General features: G+C 35.6%; 3 protein-coding genes across 4 annotated transcripts in view; 2 read left to right on the top strand and 1 right to left on the bottom strand.

The window, feature by feature from the left end:
- Window positions 1–5,981: 5,981 nt before the first annotated feature.
- LOC116166031 lies at window positions 5,982–7,176 on the bottom strand. Its single transcript, XM_031480854.1, has 2 exons — window positions 6,091–7,176; window positions 5,982–6,040 (listed from the first exon to the last, which is right to left on the bottom strand). Exons 1-2 carry the CDS (start codon window positions 6,467–6,469, stop codon window positions 6,018–6,020), a joined length of 402 nt encoding a protein of 133 aa, XP_031336714.1. The 5' UTR covers window positions 6,470–7,176; the 3' UTR covers window positions 5,982–6,017.
- A 729-nt stretch (window positions 7,177–7,905) lies between these two features.
- On the top strand, window positions 7,906–10,742 carry LOC116166030 (ephrin-B2-like; the record flags this gene model as incomplete). The annotated part of the gene is given in 3 exon segments (XM_031480853.1): window positions 7,906–8,216; window positions 8,374–8,628; window positions 9,375–10,742. Coding segments are annotated over 3 exon segments (700 nt in total), but the record flags the coding sequence as incomplete, so codon positions are not given.
- A 5,213-nt stretch (window positions 10,743–15,955) lies between these two features.
- Window positions 15,956–22,665, top strand: part of LOC116165586 — a 59,925-nt gene continuing 53,215 nt past the window's right edge. The window contains exons 1-5 of one of the 2 annotated variants that reach the window (XM_031480149.1): window positions 15,956–16,122; window positions 20,864–20,908; window positions 21,195–21,775; window positions 21,824–22,260; window positions 22,310–22,661. In XM_031480149.1, coding sequence (XP_031336009.1) covers window positions 16,044–16,122; window positions 20,864–20,908; window positions 21,195–21,775; window positions 21,824–22,260; window positions 22,310–22,661 — 1,494 coding nt within the window. In that variant the 5' untranslated portion in view covers window positions 15,956–16,043. Of the gene's footprint in view, window positions 16,123–20,863; window positions 20,909–21,194; window positions 22,261–22,309; window positions 22,662–22,665 lie in introns of both variants that reach the window. The other variant, XM_031480148.1, reaches the window with a different exon arrangement.

Below are 22,665 nucleotides of genomic sequence, written 5' to 3'. Positions count from 1 at the left end.
CAGCTGCATCAACAGCAATCTAACCCTATTTTCTGAAATTATTCTGTTGGAGTAATTATCTAAAAATGCCTATCAAATTGGATAATGGGTTTAATTTGATAGAATTGTTAATAAGTGGTATCCGTAAAAAGTGTTTAAAGAACCCGTAAGAAGCTTTAGGCAAATAAGCTCTATTTTCCTACTATTAAAAATTGTGCGTGCTGCTACTGTAATGACAGGCTGTCTTAGTAATTGCATTCTTTGTTACAGATTAAAGAATCTAGCGGTGTTTATTGTCACAGATTTTCAGAACAATTATGAATCTTTATTGCCTTAAATTTCTGATTACCCTCGCAACATTTTTAACACTATCTACTTCACTGCTAATTTCAACAAGAGTAGTGATCCCCGTGGAAAGCACAACGGAGAAAGATTTATCCTCGTAAACGCAACCGATTCCTTCTTTCACATACGACTTTCTCATTTCATTCTGGAAAAAATAATCCACTGCCATTTAAAATTTGGATCAGAAGACTGAAGAAAATTCTGTTGGAAGGAAATCGGTAGGTATCCGCCCTTCCTCCACCCAACCCTAATTCACAAAATCGCAAATTTGCTTCTCTGCTGAAAGTCAATCATAATATTCACATTATGCTGGTATTGATATTAGTTACTTTTTGGATCGATATCCATTTAAAGGATTTTTGGAAAAAATAGCCTCCGTTGCATTTTTTAAAAATCAACAAACTATTGAATATAATACCTAAGATTTTTGCCCACTTTAGCAATACTAAACCAGACCTGATGGTTCCATTTTCACCCTCAACGCTTTAAAGCTCGTAACTCTTACGACCCAGTAACAGACCCATTAAATCTTTATGCGTTTTGAAGAGGTTGCGAATTTTAAAGACGAATATTTATGATTTCAAGCCAGAGCAGAGACACAATTTTTTGCATAACACCTACCGACTGTATTGTACTCAAAAAAGGTAACCCGGATTTATTTATCAGCCGTTCCTTCTTTGGCTATTAATAATTTAACTGTGCCATCCATTAGCATACATTATCCTGTCGCGCGTCCCTCTGAAATGAACTAAATCGATTGCGCGCATTAGTGGGCTCAAATCTAAAATGAAATCTACAATATTTCATATACTCTACATATGACATTTATATGCATCGTTAATTTGTGTTCCTTCATAAGGAAAAGTTCTATATTTAAATCTCTGCTGAGCAAATAATTAAACTTGTCAAACTTAATTGACGTATGATTAGTTTAAATCTAATTGTCAGTATATTCATTTAGGTGTTATATTTCTAGTGCCCTTTAACCTACTTGTGTCGACCTATAAGTCGAGTGATGATCAATTCTGTTAATTCGCACACCGTGAAAGCTTCCGGAAACGACCAGCAATTCTCCCTGATTTGATCACAATAAGTTCCGAAGTTCTTTTGGCGATTTTAACTAACTGCAACTTGCAGGTTATCATCAGAAGTAAGTCTTTGGCCTCATAAGTGTTTTTCCAACTTGCACAACAGATGGTAGAAAATCCAGCTGATGCTTACAACAATTGTACCCTGCTACAAAATACATGCGATCTTCACACATGAAGCGTGTTTAAGCTCACTTTCTGCGAGTCAAACCTCGAAGCTACATGTTCGTGCACTTATTCAACTTAATACAGATCGTCTTACTCACTATAGCACGATAAAAATAACTGAGCGTCATCGACCTAGTATAATATTACATGATAAATTAGCACGTTAACGATACAATATGAATTTTTATATAATGCTATGTACACAATTTCGATGTGGAAGTTTAGGTTTGGATCCCAGACACCTGAATTAATCGTTAGTCAAATTATTTAATTAGTCCGGTTAGGTTTTACGTTTAAACACAAAGCGAGTATTGCGTTTCTAGTTGTATCCAAGTGGTTAATTTTTTCATGCAAAAGATTATTTCTTAGAATTGTTTAATGTTTATTTTGTTGTCAAGTTTGCTTTGTTAAATCATTTAAGTGACAGTTCTGTTGTGGTTTATGGGCACTTTTATTACTTTTCTTAACAGGTTGATGTAATTTATTAGCCATAAGAATGCATTTTATCGGGAAAAAACTTGAAGTTAAATCCGCGTAAAATTTTGATACGTGACGTAAAGAGCGTCAAGAAACAGACTTTTGATTGGATGTCGTGTTGTTACGTTTCGTTGATTGGAGGAAGTTTTTTCGAGTTTGTTATAACATTGAATGAATTGAATAAAAACACATTCAGTTATAGTACGAAATCATCAGAGTTCGATGATTTCTTGATTCGGAAATTAAAGTACTCGGCTCCAAAGGCCTAACGGATCAGATTGATTTGCAGTGCACAATTCGAATAATCTGAATGAACTAAAAGAAGAACAATTTAAGATTCTGAAGGTTCTGTAGTAGGTACCTGAGAGAACGGAAGAATGTGAAAAACTTGAAGAAATTGGAGAGAATTACAGGAAATTGAGAATCTAGAAGTGAAAGAAGAGTCCGAAGAAGTTGGGCGATTGTAAAGAAAATGAAAAACTGAACGAAGAACTGAAGGGATTGTAGAAGTCGTTTTGAGCATTGTGCTATATTAAGTCTGCCCTTCATGCTTTGATTAAGCGTCAAGGTAAGAACTTGCCTTGCATTGCATACACGTAACCGCAAATGTTCATCATTTTTTCGGCAAAATTGGAATCACATTCGTCAGATACGAGTAGGTGGTTAACATTGTTTAATAACTAATAAATCGGAAACCTCGCATGATTTCGCTTTAAGCAAATCACCCATTACATTTAATGGCAAAAAACGTTCTCAATCCATAATAACTGTCCTATATTTAACGTTAATTATATTAACATCGTTGACTTCACAGGAATCCGACGTAAAATTACTTAATCGACATTGAAAAGGTCAACTTTAAGATTTGCACGGTAACAAGTTGTTTAAAAGGATTAGCGGTTAATGAATTTCAAGATTTACTTTTGACGCAATTTATCTGATCAATTAAATTTACATGTACACTTTTTCACAAATCAATGCTCCTTACTTTCATATAGGTAGCTAAGGTAAAATAAATGTATTCAACCGCCATAATCTTGGAGCGAGTATGTGGTAATTTAGTGAAACTAGTGCTTCAGAAACTGTGGTTAATAATAATTGAGTTATGTAATCTCAATTTAATAACAATGAGATCAGTGATTCGACGAGTCAATCAAAGTGTATCTAATATACTAATAAAGGATTTCATTAGCAATAAAATTACAATATTATTAGAACAAACTGCCCCACATACATTTCCTAAGGATTGATGGAAAATATCTGGTATAAACTAGCGTTTTATTGGTTTTTTTTTGATATTATATTCATGACAACCAGCAATGTAATGTACTGTGTACAAATCAACAAGTAGATTTTTACAGTTCCAGTAGTAAAGTTACTAGTACCATCAGCGACTGTAATGAATGGTACCATGAGCTAGATATAATTGGATAGTCGCAATGCTTGTTTAGGTCAATAAAAGTCAAGAACAATAAAAATATAAAAAAATTCCCAGGAACTTGGGGTTTACGGAAGTTTCGCTCCCAACAATTCGCCCCCAACATTTTGCCCCTCACATTTCGCCCCCAGTATTTCGCCCCCGGGTATGATTCGCCCCCATCAGTTTTGCCCCCGCACAGTTGGCCCCCGGGAAATTTCGCCCCCACGCATTTAGCCTCCGAATGTTTCGCCCCTACTTGTTACTTGCTCATAATAAATTTAAAAATCGTAATTTTAATCGAACTTTTTTAGCTTCCTGGCTCGAGTTAGGTGGCTATTGCGATCGCCATTTTTTGGACATGTAAAAATTTTACCAAATGTAGACGTTTTAAATCATTTTAAGCAACTTTTAAAGAATAAAATTTTTTCCGTGTGTTGTATCTAAGTATGTACATACGTTGGCGATTTTCGACAGATTTTGTTCAAATTTTGGATATGTAGCGTATATTAGGCATACGGAAACGAAAAATTACGAGCCGGATTTTCGAAAAAAAATGTTGGAGCGCCACAACGGCATTGAACATAGAAAATAGAAACCTAAAATTTTTATTAAGTTATTCGAAAGATCTATTTTTCTGTGTAAACCCTATAAAAATTGTGCTAGGTTTTATTACAAAAAAAAACTGAGAAAAAAATGTCAAATTTCAAAAATTCGTTTTCGGCAAAATTAGACATGTGGTGACGTCACGGAATGCCTATAGATACCCCTAAATCGGGCAGAAAACGACCCTTCTATAAAAAGAGTCAACAGAAATATAATGTAAGTTCCTGGAATAAGTATTGCTGACTAGCAATAATGCGAAATAAATATAATTTAGCACGAACCGCGATTTTTGGAGTTAGGAAGCTGTTCTGTCAAGAATGTTGCACATTTATTTTTATTTTTTAAGCATGATGTAGGTACCTAAGTAAATCAAAAGAAACACAATGTTAGGATGTTAGGTAGGATTGAATAAGTTTGTGAATGATACAATGAATAACGTTAATAATGTATAATTAAGAACATAATACAATAAGATTGAATATGGACCTGTGCAAGACATCCACGGATGGTGATTAAAATTCAAAATTGTACGCTATACCCCTGAGGTAATCTATCAAATTTCGATTGCCTAAGTCCTCCACAATACGCAGTACCCTTGCTGAAATAACCGCATATTTCTTGTTTCGCGCAGTGGGGGCATTTCCGGCCAAGACTTGCACCATTTCAAAGTTGTGGAGACCTTGCTGTCGTTTCAGGCAGTTAATGAAGCGGTAGATGTTAGGAAAAAGTGAACCACAGGTCTCTTGAAAGCTACGGTGCCAACCCTCGACGTCATTGTTGGTGCGATGTTGACCATTCAGTGTCCGTTGATAAACGTTCCAAAATTGAATTGGAAACAAGGGGGCCTGGCGTCCTCTTCGGTTAATTCGACCAATGTAAGTGTCCTCGAAATAGTTGGCAATGGGTAGTGCTTCCTGAGGAAAGTCCGGATCGTCCAAGAGATCTTCAAATGATTGTGTAACCCTGTCAGGGGGAAGAAAAGCAAGAGAGGGTATCATTCGAATCCAACGGGAAAATTCGTGGTCATTCTGATAGCGCGCTTTTAGTCCTTCATTTTGAACTTTTCGCCAAACAGACTGTGATAGGTGGAAGAAGCAGCCCGTCTTTTCGATGTTTGGAAATTCCTCATCAAACATGGAGAAACCAATTTTGATACTTCCGGTTTCCGGAAGTTGCCGGAAACAGCCCTTTCCGGTGCCAACTTTGTAATTTAAAATGGAAAGGGGGATCAAGTGGAGTGTCCTTAGAAAGATCTTTTTAAAAGAAACAACTTTTGCTTGAAACGTTTTCGTATATTTTTTATCGTTTATGAACATTTGCAAGTTTAACGCGTCTGACCGACGTTCTCCGGTAGGTAATGTGCCCATGAACAAAAGAATTTCTTGTAGGTCATGCTTCATTTTAAGTCAGGAAGACATTTCGAAAATCTTTAAAGGTATATTGTTCATAAGCGATAAAAAAATACACGAAAACGTTTCAAGCAAAAGTTGTTTATTTTAAAAACACCTTTTTAGCGACAACCCAATTGACCTCCCTTACCATATAAAATTACAAAGTCGACTATGGCTATTTCCGTTAACTTCCGGAAACCGAAAATTTCAAAATTAGTTTCTCCATATAGCTTTTAGTTATTAATATTCCTTCCGTGTACTATATCGAAGCTGGCACAGGTGGGCTAAAACACCCTGTATATATAGGTTAATTCAGAACTGTTTGATGCTTTGTTCTCGAGATATTTGTGCAAAAAGAAAACTAAAACCGCGTAAGGATACAGAATAACCCACGAGTTTTTTCCATCCCTTATTTTTTTGAGGTACACTATATCGGATATTTCAGGAAACAGAGCCATATTAGGTATTTAGCCAAAACATATTTTTTTATAAAAATTGAAAGAGAACTTACCCGAGTCCCACAGAAGAAATTGATGCAAAGTGCCGTCAATATTGATCTCCCGAAACTCCTGTGGAATGTTTAGTTGGTCAATGGTTTGAGGTAGTCTTGGCATGTTACCAACTTTTCTCATCGCACGAATGGACCTCTTCAAGGAATCTTTCCTAGGTAATAGTGCAGCAACGTTGGCGTGGGCCTCTGAAACGACCTCAGCGAGTATTTGTTGTGGCGTCTCCTGGGTCGTCCTTGCTCTGGTGCACACTTCATTGACTAGTCGGACTGCTTCGGGTCTTGCAGCCTGCGCTGCATGATTATGAAGATTCACCACTTTGATGACTTCACCATTCATTCCTTCAGTCCATACGCGTCCTTTGCATGTTGACCGCTTTTCGCAAACCCAAATTGCATTAATGTTGTCCCTCGTCTTTTTAGAAAATAAATAGAGATGGTTTTCGTAAACTAACTTCTGTTTCCCACGCTTAGAAATAACTGAATTCATATTTAAACGGAGGCACTAGCAGAACTTCACCGTTAACTAACTGATTTGAACTGGCAAAGCAGATTCTTTGCAATGCAGAATACCCATCTTCGTAGCCATCAATAATGAATATTACCTAGGTACCTGTTTACACAAACAAGATCTTTTAATCCTACAGGTCATTTTGTTATTGTAATCACCTCTAGGTGGGTAGGTACCTGTTTAATGGCAATGCTTTTCTTCTATTATTGTGACCCTTCAGCTTACTAAAAATAGTTCCAACTGGCCGTTTACCTCACATAGATAATTAATCAAGGTTTGGAAATATTATTTCAGGATGCAATTCCAACATGCGGATAACTCCTTAAAAGTATAAAATAATAAATATAATATATAAAGTGATAAATAAAAGTATGTTTACCATACTCTTCCACGAAATTTTAAACGGATAAAACGCTTAACTTTAAGTTTATAACGTATCATTTCTATTGGTTTTACATATCTCGGGGAATGATCATGGATTATGCTTTCTTACCTTCATACCCATAACCAACCTAATATGAACTTAGATATTGAGATTTGGGGGGCGAAACATCCGGGGGTGAAATGTGTGGAGGAGAAACTTCCGAGGGGCGAAAGTTGCAGGGGCGAAAGTACCGGGGGCGAAATGCACCTGGGGGCGAAATGTGAGGGGCGAAATGCGAGGGGCGAAATGTGAGGGGCGAAACGTTGGGGGCGAACCTTCCGGATCCCGTTATAGCATCAGTGGCAACATGTTTCCTAAAGTAAACTGTCTTGAAGTGTATTTCACTGATAATGGCCAGTATTTTAAACATGTGATATAATTATTTTCATTGTTGTGTTGCCTCGAATAGATTTTATTTTGTTTTTTTAAAATTCATCATAGCCTACTTGATTAAAATATAAAAACCGGTATCTTATTTTCAATTTTATGCTATGATAGCTCGTTGAAAAGAGAATTAAAAAATCTATCAAATAATCAAAAAATCCGATATGGCGCCTATTTAACTTTAGGAAGTTGGTAAATGTTCCTCAAAGGTAGCCATCTTGAATTTTATTTTGACATCAGTTCTAAATTAGGCGTATCAGAGGCAGTAACTTTTATATAAAACTTTTTTTTATATCTCTTAAACTTTCGATGATATAAGACATTAAAGGAAATGATCAATTTTAGTTTCTTTGAATTTACGTCGAACCTAATTCCTCATTTTGAATTTCCACAAGGAAATTTTAAATAAGCATCTAAAACTGCAAAACATTGTTCATTTAACCAATTCTCTATCTTTGAATGAATGAAGAAAGTTACCCATGCAATCCCACTCGATCTGGGACACACTGTATATTGCGATGGGTTAGTTATTATCTATCATTATATCATCTATCACTAGATTATATAACCTTCGTTGATTTTTACTAACGCAAGGTTTTTGTTTCAGATTTAGAATTGATAATACGGACCATATAATTGACGTAAATAAGGGAAACGTTAAATTCGAATATGACCAAGTGAACATCATTTGTCCTGTATACATGCCGGGCACGTACGACGAAGATGCAGAGAAGTATATAGTATACAACGTATCTAGGGAAGAATATGAAACCTGTAGGATAACGAATCCAAATCCTAGGATTATCGCCGTCTGTGATAAGCCCTACAAGTTAATGTACTTCACCATCACTTTCAGACCATTTACTCCACAACCTGGAGGATTGGAATTTACTCCAGGAGAAGACTATTATTTTATATGTAAGTATATTACTTTATGATTTTCAAAAATGCGGTTTGTGAGATGTAACTTTTTAAAATTTTTGCATTTCTACTAGTAATCACCTCGTAAAACATATCTGGCCTAAGTGCTACACACCCTGATTTATTATATATTGATGTATCACTTGTTTTTCAGCAACATCTTCAAAGGACGATCTTCATAGGCGAATAGGCGGCCGATGTTCAACGCACAATATGAAAATCGTGTTTAAAGTTTGCTGCAAGCAAAAGGACACCGCACTAATTAATTCTACTACCAAAGCATCAACAACGTCCACTACAGCGTTAATCCCGCCTATATTCCCAGTTATAGACTCAACAACATCATCAACAACTCACATAATCACCAAACAAGAAACTCAACCAACAAGGAAACCAACAAAGAAAATTAGTACGTATTCTCGAATGTTTTTTAAAATTTCTTTTTTTATGTAGGTACTGTCGGCATGATTCGTAACAACATTATTTTAGGCCCTGCAGCTCTGTAATTTTGCCTACATTCTCATTCAAAATCTTCCTTTTGATAAAACAATAATTGACTTCAATGTGTAAGGTGACAATTATTTCAGAAAAATACAAATGAACGCGTATTCAGCTGACCCAGAAATACAATACTTCACAAACTCTATTAAAAAATGACAACTCAATTTCCTTGTAACCAAGGCGATCAAAAACACTATCCAAACATTACAAAACGTTCATGTATTTATGTCCCTTCAATAACAGATTTATGTATATTGGATATCCACATAATTCTCAAAAATTTGGCAGGAAAGGAAAGTTGTCGCGAATCGACGGAAAATTCGACTTCTAACAGATTTTGGCTTGCAAAATTCAAACATTTGATAACCATCGTCGTCTGACCACCAGAAACGAACCGATTTGTTAAAGTAAATTTATGAAAAGAGACATGACATGATTACACGAAAGTTGTCTCAGAAATTTCTTCCTTCTCTAGAGCTGTGAGCCCTGCTATTAAATAGCATTTTGTAATAGTATTTTTGCCTTATCTATCCAATTTAAAATTTTAGGGATTGCGCAAGGGATGAAAAGTGACGTATCTGAGCATTTTTGAAATATCTTAGACTGTAATAATTCAGTGTTTGAAGAAAACGTGATATGCTGGTTTCATTTCAGATGAGTACGACAAGCACCCCAACGAAGTGGTGAAGAATGAAGAGCTGACGTACAACAGCGGAGTGTGGCTGTCCGCCGCGTCGCCCGCCTTCCTACTGCTGATAGCGTGCGTGGCGTGTTGGAGGTGGCGGTGAGCAAGAAGAAGGGACGGTTGTCCCCAAACTAATTTTCATAACGTCGATATTTATCTGTAAATACTGTAAATTAGTGTATTTGTGTCAAACTAATAAAGAAATGTTGAGTGCGCCCTAAGGCTTTACGCGTGTGAAAGCGACATTTTGTAAATATTTTAGTTAGAGAGACGTTTTTTCGTATTTTTCAGTCTTTGTAAAGGCTGGTGTGATAGATAAGTATTTTAATATACTCGAGAAATTTTCTTATATCGTAGTGAGACGAATTTACTACGAAATACTTTTGTAGTCCTGATGAATGTGATCTAAGAAATTTTAATACTAAGGAGTATTGAAAAAGTGGCGTCCTAAAAGTACGCAGTTCCATTACATAACTTAAATGTAGCTATCATAGGCAGATATTTAAAATGAACAATAGGTATAAATGTGTATTGATTGTATCCACTTTATTTTTTTGTGCAAATGTCATTACCTGGGTGTCCATTCAATACCATAGAATATTTCCGTAATAAATTATAAACCAATCAATGTTTATATACACCTTTAGTGATATTTGTTATCATTCAGACCTTGGGGCCAAAGAATGCTTGAACTGTTCATATAACTTTGAGCATTGTTCGTGTAGCCCAAAATGTGCTTCAAATAGATATCGTATCATGTTACATATTCTAATTTACTTAGATAAATTGTATCCAAAAGGCCATAGCAAAACTGAATGTAGTCTATATAGATTGTGTACTTTGCTGTTCCTTTTTGTTTTAGTTACAAATCTGCTACACTTGCCACTGTCATTAATTGTACTATTTTATAGAAATAACTGTGATGTGAAACTTAATTTTTTTAATCTGGTATACTTAATAAATTACGCTAAGTTACAAGCGCATATTTTTTTATTGTTCTAATACACGTGTTATGCTGTCAATTTTAATAGTAGCGATTGACGTTTTAAACCTCTGTAAAATCCAGCTGATGCACTTGTATCTAGATTGTAAAGGCAATTGACAGCAGACTGTTTTTACGTATTTCCACCCACTAAATTCGATCTGTATTTTTAACGCTTATTAATTCGTAAGTAATATTGCAATGGAGAGAAACAGGTATTTTAAAAGCATTTCTTTTTTATTACTGTATCTAGGTGTGTCACATTTTGTTATTAGCCTCTGAAAATATGTTGTATTTACTGCAGCTGTATTTATTTTATATTCGATATGTTTTGTATGATGTATGTGTAAAATTAAAATAAATATGTTTTTAAAATATCTGTAAATGTTGTATATGAAAAAAGTGCTCTTTGTAGAAGCCCAACAACGATACCCTACACATTTAATATATTTATAAAATATATAAGTAAAAAGACTGTGAAAGGAAGCAACCAACACACACAAATACCGAAAATAATAATAAACAATAAAATATCTAACTAAATAATAAAATATAATGGCTAAAACGGCAAGTACTACGTATCCAGAGGGAGTTTTATTGGAGGAACAAGATTGGTGAGCACTACAACTGGCGGAGATAGAAACACGATTCATTGGAGAAAGATTTGCAGTCTTGCAAAAACATTGTTTGGTATTCTTACTATTGGAAAAAACAGTCCGTTGTGACTTTATAATTAAACTGGGTCCTTTTCAACGATATAGTACAATACAGGATTTCCCACGACGAGTTCAGTCGAAAATTATGTGCGGAATAATTTCTGAAAATGTGTAGGTGTGCGTCAGAACTGTGAAATTGATGAAGATCTGAACAATTTTATTGGACAATGTGCTTCAACGCTTCAACCACCTGCTACAATAAGAAGTGGTACAAAATTGAAAAGATTTGAACTGAAACGGGGTTATTAGAACCAAATTTAAAAAAAATTTGCATTGGTATCTCATATATAATAGTCGACTCAGGTCGTCATGGGACCGTCTCCGTGAATTATTTGTTTAGTAAGTAGGGAAATCACTAAAAATTGTATGTACTGCGACGGGCCCCTCGTTACAAAAAACTGAATTCAATTTATGCTCAGGGTTCAAGTATAATTTTTGAATTCGCCTTGCTCAATCGGTTCAATAACTTTACCTCACGACTCGCAACAGATTATATTATGGTTAATTTTACTTGAAAACCTGAAGCCCTTTAACCTTCTTACAGTTCCCAATAATTAAAAAGTTCAATAGATGGTTAATACATGATGATATTAAACAAAACTTTCCTGTTACCACATATACAAAAATACACGCCCTTTACATTTTAGGGTAATGTACTGAAAAATCTATTGAAAAGTTACTTTTCCATTATAAATGATATTGCATGGCTTTGTCCAGTACCTAAATGGGGAAAATTATCAACTGATTCAAAAATTAAATTCCCCCAGTTACTACTCAAATATCGGGAATGTTTTTTAGATGCACATTTTGGCCCCAAATTTCCTTTGAAGTTCACCCGTTCAGCACAAACCTCCTTCGGAATTCCTGTATTTTTTGGAAATTCTCTAACGTTCATGATTTTATCTGAAGAACGTTTATTTTCAATTTTGGGGGTTGAAGGGCGCACAAAATTATAAAAGGGAATTTCAAACGAAGTTAGAAACACCTTCTTGCAACCTTTTTGGTGTGAATATGAAGATGTAGGTCTAAACGATCGTTTCAACTTTAGAATTTCAAAATTGTATTGTAGCGAACATCGTGGCGACACAAAAGATTAATCATCGCCCATCGGCGATAAAGAACGAACGCAATTCTTTCGGGAAAATTAACGTGTTCTAGAAGATTTCAAAGCGTTATAGAACAATTGCCGTTTGCTATATAAGCGACGTAATTAAATTAACTTTACACTGGTGTCCAGTGTCGTGTAATGTGCAAGTGTTAGTTTATGCCAGTAGTAACTAGATCTACGGCGAAAAAAATGATGTATCCTCTATTATAATCCAAGGACTATTTGCTGTTCCACAATCATCCCGCAAAGAAACCTCAGAACCGTGGGTAAATAATGGGCACGAAAAAAATTCTAAGCCACCCACATTCGATGGGTAATCGCCATGGTCCACCTACATGAGACAGTTTGAATCCGCTGCAGGTACAAATCAATGGAAAATGGACACAAGGATTTTGAACAAATTGTATCACGGTTGGATGCTCGATATGGACATAAACATTTACAGCAGGTGTATTACGCCCAATTAAAAAACCGAACACAAAAATCGGAATCGGAACTCGAAGGCGATATAGCCCGGTTGATTGGCGTATCCCACGCCTCCAGAACAGTGGGTGAAATAAATAGGAAAATGCAATGCGTCCGCGTTTTTTTCAAACTGTATATACACAATAGTCGAAAGGGATGCATTTCTGCAAATTAAGGAGAGCACCGTATTGCAACCCTCCAGTACTTTTAAATCGTCACCGCATACAGTGTAAATCCTCAAGTTCTTAGGAATAATCCTCGATCGCAATGTTACATGCGATAGACAACCACAGTGCGCGATGTAATAAGGGCGCTCACATTAGCTAAAGTAAAGCAGCTCCCCCGCGTTGGTATGATATTAAAGTGGCGTCATCCCACTGATATTGAAGCAACTATAATCAGAGCTTAATTTTTGGAAGTAGCAAAGGGGATGTATGTAGACTAAGTAATTTATAATCAAAGGTAACCGTCAAACTTTAGAAAATGGAGTTATTTTCTATTACAATTATGGCACTCTATTTGCTACGTGTACGAAAATTTCCTTTTTCTCAGTAAGTTGAAACTAGAATAAGTTGTAAGGGTAGCGACATCCCCCAGAACTTCAACCAAGTTAGTAGACGCGCAATCAATAGCAAAAGAGGGTGAAGGATATGTAAGGTTTTTTTCGTTACCAACAATTTGGATTCTGCTTACTTTGTATATAGGAGTAATATTTCTAATTGCTAGTTTTCCAAAGTAAGCACAAAATGGAATGAATTGGAGGGGATCTTGAAATTATATCAGTGAAAGTGTAATTATTCGGCAAAAGAGGGCAATGGCGTAGAATTTCCAAACGGAAGTACTTTTGTTAGAAATACAACATATTTCTGTAAAACCCAAATGTATTTAGTTATTTAGCGTACTTTTGCTAGCAAAAAAGAGCTTCGGGCGTTCGGATAAATTTTATAAATCGCTCGAGATCTCAGCAGCAGAATGTCGTAGAGCTTTCGGGTTTTCAGCTTTGGATTCGTATTGTTGAACTCCTGAATCGCTTAGTCTGAAAGCTACCGACCAGACGATGTTAAAATCGTTAAATACACACTAATTTCCATCGGAAAACGTCTTGAAAAGTAATTTTCGGTGACTTATTCCTACATCGTTTGGTTTTTTCTGTTACGGTTATAACTTTCTTATTTTGTTATTTTGAGGTTTAAAATACGACTCCATTAATCATTATAGAAAGTTGTTGGCTGTTCAAATCCATAGTCACTAATTCAACCATTTGAACAAAGTGTGCCATTTTTCACATCAACCACATCTTTTGCATCAATTTTTTCACTCGTACAATACTATATCAAAGAAAAATTGCAAAAGCGCCGAAAGGCTGCCTGAAGCGTTATTCAAAATTTTAAATTTTCACTACAATATTCTCTTTGGCACCTAACTGTAATTTTTTCTGGTTTTATAATCTTCCTGGTATAACATTTTAGAAATTTTCATTTTTCAATACATTTAAGACAAGTCGATTTTCTATACATTTTAAAGGAAAAAACATAGCTTTTGGTACATTTTTTGGTAGCTTGCAGCGTGATTTTTCTCACTTAACAGCTTTTTTCAGAAATCACATTTTTCAATCGGTTCAAGGCAGGCCAAACTACACAAAAATTAAAGGTATGTGCCATAGAGAATATTCGACACGTTCTTCAGTAAAATTTTAAAGTGCTGGTTAACACCTCAGAAAGCACTTTTGAAATTTTTCTCAATGACTTCGTATGAGTAAAAAAATTGATGCTATATTTTGTGGTGGCTTGCTAGCTTTTAGCAGCTCTTCCAGCTATAATCTTTCGATTAAAATGCTTCTCCTTTTTTGGAGCACCTCGACAACCCAGTAAACCAAACTAACATGTCCCACGGACGCAAATTAGGATCTATCCAAATTGCAACAAATCACTTTCGAAACTGAAATTTCAAAAATCGCGAGATTACTTGTAACACAGTGCACCGACTCGAAGGACCATGCTTATTATTTATAACAGTTACGTACGTATATTGAGATTTAATCCGTGTATACAATATTAGTCTTGAGAGCAATTTTATCTGTCTTTGTTTTCTAGTTTGACATCTATGAAATTGCAAATCTACTTGATCTATGTACTCGACATCGACTTTCTAGAATTTTAGAAAGCAGACTTTGCTATATGCTCTATATAGTTGCATAATTTTGCTTATTTCTGACAGACCGCTTTAAAAAAACATTTTTTCGATCAAATACCCATAGATACTTTCAGTCACGAACACTTACGAAAATTTTCATTGCTCTACCGAGTCCTCTGGTTATTTTTATTAGTATGAAAGTTTCAACTACCGAGATAGGGGATTGATTTTGATCTGTAAACGATTTCGAACGCACCGTAGATACTACAGGTAACCCGACTGCACTTCTAGCTGTTATTCGAATAGATTGGAGCAATCGGATATTCCAGTCAAAATATACACTGGATTCGAATAGTGAACCCCCCTTCGTATTGGTCAATGCAGGTTTGAAACAGAGCGAGTTGGTCAAGAAGTTAAACCTTGTGGTTGAACCTAAAAATGCTTTGGCAGAATGTTGAAAAATGCATAAGGAAGATGTGACATTTGTTTATTATTGATTGAATTGTCAATACAAATAGCTCGATAAAAATAAATACCTGTCTTCAAGTTCTTCCTTTCATTGAATTATTTAATTATTGCCAATCAAATAGCGGCGTTCTACAAGGGATCACCATGACTCCTTGAGCACCTAAAATCTTTTACCTGGATACACTTTGAGGAATAAAGAAATTCGCACCCTAAGCAATGCAATTATACATACAATATCAAAAATAGTTTTGGAAACTCTCCGATTATTTAAATGTCTTGTATTAATATCTTTTAAGTTTTAATCGATAGGTGCCTCATTATACCAGGCGTGCGTCAGAGGTTACTAAGAAATCAAATAATCAATCTAATAGCTAAGGATTTCTAGTAAATTTAGCATAATATGTATACACAAACTGATAATTAGATCACGGCTTATTTAGACAATTAACCCCATATCCGGGATAAAAATAACTGTCGCCGCAGCAACATGAAGGGGCCTGCATTTTGAGCTAAGTGGTGTAGATTGTTGTACTTCGTTAACCGAAAACCCCAATGTGAGAATCTTAAAATTTGAAATAGAAGAATGAAATACAACCTCTTGACCTTTGATCTGCTCCTTTCAATTTCTTATCAGTATCGGTAGCGACCTTTGATTGTAAAATATGTACCACGAGTCTAAATGAAGCAGTGCGTTTTAATACTTCTTGTTGTTGTATTACCGGTATAAGAGTGACGTGGTAGTGAGTTCAAACAAAAATTTTGTAGAATGGCACACGCTTACTTTGCGAAGTGGGCGGTGGGCACCATTTTGATTGTCTTCATTCACACAGCTATTGCCAGATATAGTAAGTATATGTAACGCAAATATATTTTATTACACACATTCGGCAAAGCGCATTTTGCGTGCGAAATGTCAATAGTTCCCCCATAGTCCAGAAAATCGTCGTTCTCTTTGCTATATTGAGGCAATACGTTGTTTTCCCAATGAAAATGGTGAATAAAGGCAAAAAGGATATCAACTTTCGCATAATGGGTACGTCAAAATCGTCTGCGCCTACCTTGGGGTTGCAGCAAGTACCTTAGCTTAGGTTCATTGTAGCCTGGATTTATATGATATAAGACCGAACACTCCACTTTTTTAAAATCTAGAATAGACAACCATTACCCATTGGTCTTTGTGTGGTTTCATCTAATACGTCGAGCAAATTTTTATTTGCGATATGTATTAGTTAATCTCCCAAGATTGTCTATATCAACCCTCTAATTCAACTTTTGTAGTTGGTTAAAGATAAAGTTCATTTTTCAAAATGCCCCCAACGGCCCAACATTACCAGTTTTGGTACTGTGGTCGGCGAAAGACAATTAAAAATTGAGTGCGCGCACTTTTGATCCGATTTGAGTTAAAAATCATTTTTTTTTAATTGTGCCGCACGAATTCGAATGGTGTTATTTTCATATGTTTGAAGTTGCTTAGATTTTGATCCTAAATGCGTTATATGCATGTTTCAAATGATTGCCATTGTATTGTTAATCGAAATAATGCGATTGGTTCCCATAGGAACTGTAGGAATGATGGTTATGAACTAGGATATTTCGCCACCCCCCTTCTCCCCAATTCGTCACGGACAGTTCTCCCTTTTACGCTTCGGCATACTTGTACATAGTTTTTGTAATAATATCTTACCTAGCGTATTCCGTAGCTATATTATTAGTAATAGTAGTATTATTAAGCGGCAGAGCTAAGCGATGCAAGCTTTATAGGGGAGTCGATGGTGTCCGTCGGTCCATCTGTCCGTCCGTGAACACGATAACTGTCAAACGCTTGAACCCTTGGGGGCACACCTCTCTGTCTCTGCCAAACTCTTGAACTTATTCGGTTCAACCTTTCCATAGTTGACCTATATGCCACATGTAGTAAGCCTGTTGAAAATGGGTCAAATACATTGACGCCTTGGGGTCACGCCTCCCTGTCATCTCTGCCAAACGCTTAAACCTATCCGTTTCAAACTTTGCACAGTTATGCGAGATCAAGAGAATTGATATGAAGAAATAATGCACCACATTAATACCGGAAGTTTCGAAAGTCGAAAAGTACCTACCTAAGTTATTCTCTTAAGGATTTTCTGGAAACCACCGGAACCAATCAAGAAATAATACAAGGGGATGGCAACTTATTAAATTTAAAACAAATTTTTGTTGAGGTGCTCGATATCATCTTATTAGAATTGATTAAAAGGTTTCGCGACAACAAGGAACTATAATAAGAGCTATTGTCGCCGCCGAGGAACTGGATTCTGATAAGTTTCAATATGTCTTACCAACTAAAGAAGAACCTGCAGCCGTCAAAGCATATTTAAAGAACATGCAAAACCGTAACATTTTTCAAGAGATCTATAACCAGAGAATAGCGTTTCAAAACACTTATCAGCTCTAGTATCAGCTACACGTATTTTTGGGTGCTGTATAGCTATATCCCACATAGCAGACCTATATACATTGCATATACCATGTACATTCCACGTGGGATATTGTATATCCATAGAATGTGGAAAAGTATGTCGCAAATGTCCGATGTATGTGCATGGGATATCAGTTTGGCAGACTTCACATAATAAATAGTATATACGTTTTGGATGTCTTATGTATATGCATGTATATGCATCAGAGATGCTATGTACATTGGTATACTGACAACTGGATATATCGTAAATATTCCTGTAATATGCAAAAGATGTTCAATAGGATATTCTATGTATCTTGTATACATTCAGAATGGATGTTCTATAGAAATTCCTCTAACATTCGGGAAGTTTACTAGCGTCCATACCAGAGCTGGGCAGTATTCGATTTTGTAAATACTTTTTAGTATTCAAATCCTTTAAAGTATTCAAATACTTTGGAATTAAATACTTTTATGGAAGCTTAACTCAAATACTTTCACAAATATTTAGTCAATTTCGAAAGAAATTTCAAAGGGCTGTAACTTGTGAACTAGTCGCCCAATCTTGGAACTGTTTGAAATTATGGATTCAACAGGCCACATTCTATAAGAAAATTTTTTTCCGGGTCATTCTGAGACAATTTTTTTTTCGGGCCTCCAAAAAGGCAGTGTACAATCTTCCTTTTTTACCCAAAAACCGACTACACCAAAATTTCTCGGGAAAACACTTTCTCATATTAATTTTGGTGCGTAGAATCCAATTCAATTCGTACTTTTTCGATCAGACTTCTCAATCAAAAGTTATAGACTAGAAACCAATTTCGAAAGAAAATTCAAAGGGCTGTAAGTTTTGAACTAGTAGCCCAATCTTGGAACTGTTTGAGATTATGGATTCTACAGGCCACATTCTATAAGAAAATTTTTTTCCGGGTTGTTCTGAGACAATTTTTTTTTCGGGCCTCCAAAAAGGCAGTGTACAATCTTCCTTTTTTACCCAAAAACCGATTACACCAAAATTTCTCGGGAAAACACTTTCTCATATTAATTTTGGTGCGTAGAATCCAATTCAATTCGTACTTTATCGATCAGACTTCTCAATCAAAAGTTATAGACTAGAAACCAATTTCGAAAGAAAATTCAAAGGGCTGTAAGTTTTGAACTAGTAGCCCAATCTTGGAACTGTTTGAAATTATTACTTTTACTCCCCTTAAATTTGTATATAACAATAGAAATATAAAAAAAGCTAACCCCATACAAAGTATAACTTGATTTTTTAAGTACTATTAAGACTTTTATCTAGTATACTATTTTACATTTTTAATGTATTTGAGTCACAAGTATTTGAATACTTTTTACTGTATTCGAATACTTTTCAAAGTAACTTATTGAAATACTTTTCAAGGTATTCGAATACTTTTTATAGTATTCGAATACCTTTGATAGTATTAGAATACTTTTGAAAGTATTCGAATACATTCTAAAGTATTTGAATACTTATTTTTTAAAGTATTTGAATACTTTTCAATTTATCTGTATCTAGTATTCGCTTGTGCTGGACGTAAAAGTATTTAGTATTCAAATACCTTTGATTTGTGTAAAGTATTTACTATTTAGTATTCAAATACTTTTTGAAAGTATTCTGCCCAGCTCTGGTCTGTACCTTCATAAATAAATTCTTTTCACGGAGTGGAGCTTTTTGTTTATTAAGTCTCTTAGTGTACAATGGAAAATGTGCTTAAGAAATTATTATTGTTTTATTTAACACTGTAGTCTTGAGTCTTTTTGATCGTGTTCTTGTTCAACACTATAATAGCGCGAGTTCATAACAAATAGGTTGCTAACATACCTGCCATTCTTGTCCTTATATTAATTCCCATCCAGTCTTTACATCTCACTAACACATATTTACAACTTTAGATCATGCACACACGAAATAAAAATCATTACCTTCACTGTCAAAATTAGACAAACAAACTCATTAATAACTCGCAGAATAACACATCGCCGTAATTCACAGAAAATGAGAAGCTAACGTTTGTAACGTCGGTAATACAGAACACACATGTATCAAATCCAAAACGCATATACATAACATATAATCCCATGTATATACATAGCACATCCAAAATGTATATTTATAGAATATCCATACTGAACATAAAATACATATGCCTATCCTATAATGAATATACATAGTATATACATAAGATGGACAGGATATTCCCTGTACATTATGGATTTAAAATGTATATACATAAGATATCGAATGCTATGTGGGATGTGAGTCTACGTTCTCTGTTTTAAACAGAGTCGATCGCCCATTTTTTTCAGTGATGCATCAAAGATTGGCAAATTTAGTTCTTTTGGCATTTGTAAAACAGCATGCGAACAAAATAGACTTTGATAGGCTTTTACGAATATTAAGTAATAAAAAATTTGCTGTGGATAGCACAGATATCCCCCATACACTATGCCCAAAAGCTTTGCAGCTCTTCCTTCTATGTCTAAGAAGAAAGAACCAAATGTAGTTTCAATCGGTTCAGCCGTTTAGCTAGCAATGAGACTACAAACAGACAGACCGACAGACATAATCGAGATTTTGCTTGATTCGTATTCCTGGTGCTCTATTTTGGTCAGAAAATTGGGGGTTATTTTTTACCCCAATGCAACCTCCATTACAAACGTGCGGGTGGTAAAAATCGACGATTGCAGTTGTTTTAATTTTTCTTTTGAGGAAATCGAAATTTGTTTCAAGGTGTATGTTATTTAAAAAAAACACGATTGTCATTTGCCCTCTCTAACGATAAGCTTGCCCTTCCTTCGTAAGTTTTTTAAGTACGGGGCTGGATTGATTGAATGAACGTGTGTTGGACCTTTTCGTTTTTGATCACTAGTTTGGGCCGCCATTTCCAACAAATCGACGCGACCATTCAAAAATGTTTTGAACTTATTAAAGGTATTCAATGTATTTCAAATCGTTTCCCGAAGCTTTTCCGGTAGTCCTCGTAACACCGCGTACTATATTCACTTCTCTCTCGAGGAGTAAAAATTCACGACTTAAGTTTAATTACCACACTCCTCCCCTTCCCCTGCTGAAGTAACTGATACTAGCTTCAAATAATTTCCTAATTTTTTTTAAATTTCAGATCCACTAAGAGATCCCAGCATCTGTGGGAAACCTGAATGTAAAGGTAAGGTACTTGTGAATTAGTATATGCGTCTCGAAGACAAAGTGAGCTTTAGTCACTTTCGCGAGTTTCGCGGGTTATTTAATGAAACAATCATAGGCCATTGTAACTCGTGGCGCTATAGCACGAATGTACACTAATTTACTAAAAGTAATAACCTGGTATTCTATGTGTCCAAGATTTAGCCACTCACCCTTGAAATGAATATTTATGTGTATGTTCCATTATTTGAATCGTTTTTGTGGTTCTTTGTTCAATTAATAGGTAACCTAAAGCGTGATTTCCTCAGGTGGAGACAAGTTTAAGTACAATCCTGAAGTTCAGCAGCTCTATACTTACAATATTGACATTGCAACATTATTCAATGGAACAAGTACAAATGAATCCACTTTACACGTAGAAGCCACCATAAAGTTGGGGTTCATTTCGGAATGTGAAGGAATACTCTCCATCTACGATGTAACGTTAAGTGACAACCCCAATACTGTTGCTGATGGAGATTATGTTACTGGTGATGACTACGAGCAATCAAACAGCGATGCCTTTGCGGAGGACATTAGCCACCACACATTACGTTTTTCCTTCGAGGACGGCACTATATCGGAAATCTGCCCAGACGAAAAAGAAAAGAGCTGGGTGTTGAATTTTAAACGCGGCCTTTTATCGGTGATTCAAAATACCATGAAGAGAATCGATTTAGATTACATCACAATTGAAGAAGACGTGCGAGGCCACTGTCATACATCTTACAAAGTTGAAGGTACAAAGGAAACGAGTCTGTTAATCGAAAAAAGAAAAGATCTCAACTCTTGTACAACGGGTTCAACATTTCAGTCATTTTTACAGTCAACGCCTTACAATTTTCAGTCGGTGAGTAACAAATTACCCAAATTATCCTGTTTATGTAACCCCTTGCAGGTTACTTCCGAAAGAGACAGTTTGATGAAATCAGAAAGCTTGTGTAAAATGTCAATTGACCATAACATCTATAATCAAATCACGTGTGAGGAGACCCATGCGTTCCAACCATTCTCCCATAATGTGGCAGGAGCCGTAACTGTATTAAAACAAACACTAACTCTTCAGTCAGACATTAGTGGAGTCGTAGAAGATTTACCGACCATTACCAAAAGAACAACTTTACTATACGATCAAGTACCAACACCAAAACCAACGTCTGGAGAACTGAAAGCGTCACGAGATTTAATAAAACAACTTTGCAAACTGAACGCTAACAATTTCCAAGCCGAATTTTCAGATTTATTTACACGGTTCATCCATACGGCTCGCCATCTTTCGTATACCGCATTGTCCTCATTATTTGGTCACGCTGATACAATTTGCATAAGTGGAAGGTACGTGAGTGCAACTTGATGGCATTACCTACTATTGAAATTGATTTAGGAAACACATGCTTGATGCTTTACCGTATGTAGGAAGCAGTGCAGGTGTATCAGTAATGAAAGACATAATGCTAAATAATAGCATTTCTGATGATACAATGCACGATTGGTTGAACAACATCGCTTTTATTTCGCGTCCCGATGAAGACATGCTGGAAGCTGCAAGTGAATTATTGCTGCACAAGGGAAGCGACTTCACTGTTACATTAACCGTTACTGCCTTGACACATACGTTCTGTGTGCAAAATAAGCACTGCTTGTCAAATGAGTTCGTCGAAAAAATAGTGACGTTTTTAGAGAAAGAAATTTCAAAAAGGTATACCCGCGAAAATGATTTCGATGCACAAGAAAGTGTAA

Source organism: Photinus pyralis, unplaced genomic scaffold, assembly GCF_008802855.1.
Source record: "Photinus pyralis isolate 1611_PpyrPB1 unplaced genomic scaffold, Ppyr1.3 Ppyr1.4_LG3a, whole genome shotgun sequence".
NCBI classification, from domain to species: Eukaryota; Metazoa; Arthropoda; class Insecta; order Coleoptera; family Lampyridae; genus Photinus; species Photinus pyralis.
This window is presented reverse-complemented; position numbering and strand designations above follow the sequence as displayed.

What these genes read in the sequence shown, in the direction of transcription:
- LOC116166031 (XM_031480854.1), bottom strand. Translation starts at nt 6,469, where the DNA reads ATGAATTCAGTTATTTCTAAGCGTGGGAAACAGAAGTTAGTTTACGAA. An exon ending in TCGTGCGATGAGAAAAGTTG is followed by an intron (nt 6,041 to 6,090) that starts GTAACATGCCAA and finishes AACATTCCACAG; the next exon opens with GAGTTTCGGGAGATCAATAT.